This window comes from Pediculus humanus, genomic scaffold (genome assembly GCF_000006295.1).
Source record: "Pediculus humanus corporis 1103172107790 genomic scaffold, whole genome shotgun sequence".
NCBI classification, from domain to species: Eukaryota; Metazoa; Arthropoda; class Insecta; order Psocodea; family Pediculidae; genus Pediculus; species Pediculus humanus.
In genome coordinates this window covers 1,589-6,414 of record NW_002987384.1, presented here as the reverse complement: position 1 = coordinate 6,414, position 4,826 = coordinate 1,589, and the positions used below count along the sequence as shown (strand labels likewise).

Here is a 4,826-nt window from a genome sequence, read left to right as displayed (position 1 = left end):
TTTTTTTTTTTATTATCAATAAGACGTGACATTAAAAAAAAAAAAAAAAAATTAAATTTAAATTTATTATCATTTTTATAATTTTACATACAAAATAATAATAATAATAAATTTTACAATTGTTCGTTGATTAATATTATTATTATTATTTTTTTTTTAATGGCCGTTATAAAAATTTTATTAATTAAATTTATAACGAACCATTCTTTTTTTTAAATATCGTTCTTGCAAACCCCCCCCCCTCCTTTCCCCCAATTAATTTATGACACAATTTTTTTTGTTCAACTAACTGAGTTTGCATCATAAAATTTTTACATTATTTCTTTTTTCGGGGAGGGGGGAGCGTTGGGGGGGGCATCGATTTTTTTTTTTTTTTATAAATAAAATAACACTTTGTACCTTAAACTAGACTTGACATTCATTCGCTTACGTACGAAATTACATAAATTAAATTTTTTTATTAACGTAAACGAAACATGTTCGAATTCAATTGATTTATTATCATTATTTATTTATTTATTTATCACATATAGCTTAATAACGACTAATTCATCATTTACAATATTCGTTATAATTATTTACAAATTTTTACATGATAAGGAAAAAAAATATATATTTTATAACTTTTTTTTTTCCTTATTTTTTTTTTTTTGCAGAGAAGCACTTAATTGACCGCCATTTTGATCGATGATTACGTTTATTTATTACTTTAAAAATTTTATTATTTAATGTTTAATAATATTTATTACGATTTGAAAAAAAAAAAAACCACCTATCACGATAATACATAATAATAATAATAATAATAATAATAATAAAATTAATTTCGATCGTTCGGTGGGAATATCAAATAACATAAAAAAAAAATTTTTTATCATTATTATTATCGTCTTCATCTGCTTGTTTTGATTATAAAAAGATGTAATATTTATTTATACATAAGTAAAATAATGATTCGATTATTATTATTATTATTATTATTATTATTAAAACGATACGATATTTTAATTAGGTCGTAAGTTTATACAATATCAGACGATATCTTCTTTAAGACTGTCTAACAAACTCAAATCGACATCAAATATTTCGAAATTTTTTTTACTCTTTGATTTTTTAGTCATTTCCGGTTCGTCCGAACTGTTGTCGTCTCCTCGAATTTCATCATCATCATCATCATCATCATTATCATATTCGTTATCGGAAAAATTAGTGTTATCTTCACCGAAAAATAAATTTTTTTCACTGTTGTTAGGACTTAAATTATTATCCGACGTTTCCGGACTGTTTAACAGCGTGACTTCCGTCGAATCATCCGATGATTTTTTACCATCGTAAATTTCCGATTTCGTTTTACCCTTGTGTGGATTTTGATTTTTAGTTATGAGCGATACGAAAGTCGATATTGAACTTTTCCTCCTCGTAGTTTCCCTATACACGGAATTATTAACGGAATTTTTATTTTTTTTCTTACCGAAAATAACTTGTTTTCCTTCGTCTATTATATCGGAAATGACGTCTTTCGAATTGAACAGAGGACTCTTTATAAATTTCGTTTCTTTTTCGTCCGCATTATTAAATTTATGAGTTTGACAATTTATCGTGTAATTACTCGTTCCGGTTTCCTGTATAACGGATTTCGAACGTAATAATTTAATTATGGCCGCGAAAAAAAATATAACACCACCGGAAAATAATAAATATATTATTGCATTTTGTACGTTTGGAAAAATGTTTATGTACATTTGAAAAAGTAAGGATAAATCCGATGGTAAACCGTACATACGCTGAAAATAATCGTAAATATTATTATTATTATCTGTTGTTTGGGGTGGAATATGTCGGAAGGGTAGATTTCTTTTAAACTTACCGTTTCGGTCCATAATAGTGGTAGTACCATGTTTTTAAATCTTCCAACTCTTGCCATCGGTGTCAAATCTCCAAAAGCCATATTAATTTGCATTCTCACGGCAACTTCGAGCGGTAATCCGGTTTCCTAAAAATAATAATGATGATGATGATTATAATAAAGGAAATTTTCTTTTAATAAGTTTTTCCGGGTCGATATTTACCGGTTGCACTACGAAAAATGTCCTGTGCCTTTCGGGATCCGGATTACAACCGTCAACTTCGTCTTTTAATTTCGGATCGGCTTGATAAAAATGCGGATACGAAAGAGCGATAGGAAAACCTTTAAAAAAAAAAAATAATAATTGATTTGTTTTTTACTTTTCGTATGCGAAACCTGATTTTTACGTTCGTCTTACCGTAATAACAATCCGTTACGTCGAGTAATCCTCGCGGAAAACATTTCCCTTTCCGGCAGAAACATTTATTTTCGATATTGGAAGCACCATTATCCATTGCATTTTCAGGAAAATGATAAAGGTATCCTTTTAAACTGTTTCGAGATGTTTCGTTTCCTCGTACCTGATTTAAAAAAAAAAAAAAAAATTATTAAAATGGTGAAAAATGAAATTTTTCGGTCTAGACTTTTTTAACTGTGACACAAAAAACTTTCACTTTCTCTAAGTAAAATTGGTCGTTGAATCTTTTATGACCTTGACCCGGGTTAAAACAATATGTTTTATAAGGTCTCTTAAATCTTAAAATTATTTACCAGCGGCATTGCACGACATAAACTTTTCCGGAAAAACAATAGGGAATCGTTCGGATTGATAAAACTTGGAAATTTAGTACCATCGGAACTGTCATTAACTCTTCCGCATGGTAAATCCCATTGTGGGAGTTTCGGTGATCGATTATACGTTGCCAATAATCCAGATTTTGATAAGTCGTTATCACCCGTATAAAACGTTGATACGTCACCATCGAAATCGTACATCTAAACGAAAAAAATTTATTTATTTATTATAACCGTTTTATGGGGCGGGGGTAAGGGAGGGAGGGGGGAGGGGGGGGTAAAAAAAATTAAATAATTACTCTATCGATTAAACCGAGTTTATCGAATATTATCCAAGATGGTAGAAGACGATTTCCAACGGTCACCAAAGTCGATTCGTAACCGAACATGAATTGACGAGCCGTCATTTGAACCAATGGATTCGAATCCGTTTGTCTTATCCATAGATTTACGGCCATACGCGATAGATAAGGTTTATCCAGCATAACGTTTGCAAAACTCTTTAAAAAAAAATTAATTTGGATAATAAATATTACGTATCAATGATTTATTAATAATAATAATAATATTTTGTACGATAAATAAAGTTTAAATCAAAATTCAGGGGGGGGGGTAAAAAAAAATAATATGGGGAGGGGAGGGAGAAAACCGGAAGTTGTAAGCTTTTTTTTTTTCTTTCTTCTTTTTCGAATCAAGGTAATGTTAAAAATTTATAAAAAAATTCCTTGAAAAATATTTGAATAAATGTCCAAAAAAAAAAAAAAAAAAAAAAATGGCTTCCTCTTCCGTCATTTAAAAAAACGTTATTTGTTGTATTAAAACAAATTAATTAACACGCGAAACAAAAAAAAATTTAATGAATAAGTAAATATTGGATTGAATCGTTTAAAAACTTACCAGAAGTGCAATGTTTGGTAATATTAACAAATCTTCTTCTGTGCCATTGCTTAATTCCGGTACCCATTTTAATGGATGTGCTGGAGATGACGTCATTGTTCCGTTACTATTAAAACTCACGTTCATGTGTTCCATATACTCTCTATAAAAAATTTTTTAATTGATTAATTATCCAATGGGTTGTTAAAATAATCGCGGTATATTTTAAATGAAAGTAGTACCTGTACACGTAAGGACCGACTTCTTTAACTTTAAGTTTTTCTCTTCCTTCTAGAAAAGCTTCACGATTTGTTACGTTAAATAAAAATACTCTTAAATATAATTCGACCGGTGGTGTTTTCCATAATTCGAATATTTCTCCCCGATGTTTTAAATTTATTTTCTATAAAAACAAAAAAAAAAAATCAAAATGGCGGTCAAATATGCTCTCTCATACCGGAAACACAGAGAAAATTATTAAACTTTAAGGGATTTTTACATCTCATGAAAATTTTAAAAATATTCATGAATGAATTGTTTATCTATCCATTGGTTTCTTATCAATCAAACAATGATAATGAATGAATAAATTTATGAATATAAATAAATAAATAAATAAATAAATATTTAATTTTATATAATTTTTATTTTAATACGTGACAGAAAGCATTTGTCGTTTTTAAATTATCATCAAAATGGAAATTTTTTTTTTTTTTTTACTGGACAAAAAAAAATGTTTTATCGATTATTTATTTATTATTTATTTTTACTCACGATAAAATTAAATAATAATAATAAGTTTTGACTTTTACTTTTACTCTATTAATAAAACGTTAATAAATAATTTATTTATTTTTTTTTATTAATACTTACAAATTTAAATAAAAGGTCGTAGGGATCGACGAAAAGAACTAGACAACCGGCAATTATACCGATAAAACCGATGAGCATGAATAAGAAAACACCTGGAAAATAATAATAATTATTATTATTAATATTAATATTAATTAATTAATTAAAATTTTATTTATTTAAATGTTAGTAGTCGTCGACGTTCAAAAATCATTTTAAAAAAAATTTTTTTTTTTCCCGTTAACGTTTTATTTATATATATGTATATTTATTAATTTACGTATTAATTAATTATAAATTTCATAGAGTAAATAAATTATTAATAATTGTTTATACGTTTTTAAAAAATGCATTTAAAACGAATAAGGAAAACAATAATTAACAAAGGTTGCAAAACGCATCGTTTTGTTTTGTTTTGTTTTTTTTTTTTTTTTGGCTTTAATTCAAGGTGTAAAAC

General features: G+C 27.2%; 1 protein-coding gene across 1 annotated transcript; it reads right to left on the bottom strand.

The window, feature by feature from the left end:
- Nucleotides 1–1,031: 1,031 nt before the first annotated feature.
- On the bottom strand, nucleotides 1,032–4,583 carry Phum_PHUM365540 (scavenger receptor class B member, putative; the record flags this gene model as incomplete). Its single annotated transcript, XM_002428087.1, has 10 exons — nucleotides 1,032–1,784; nucleotides 1,868–1,993; nucleotides 2,070–2,188; nucleotides 2,265–2,427; nucleotides 2,618–2,842; nucleotides 2,941–3,141; nucleotides 3,539–3,680; nucleotides 3,760–3,920; nucleotides 4,391–4,482; nucleotides 4,571–4,583. The coding sequence occupies 10 exons, from the start codon at nucleotides 4,581–4,583 to the stop codon at nucleotides 1,032–1,034; spliced, it is 1,995 nt and encodes a 664-aa protein (XP_002428132.1).
- Nucleotides 4,584–4,826: the final 243 nt, after the last annotated feature.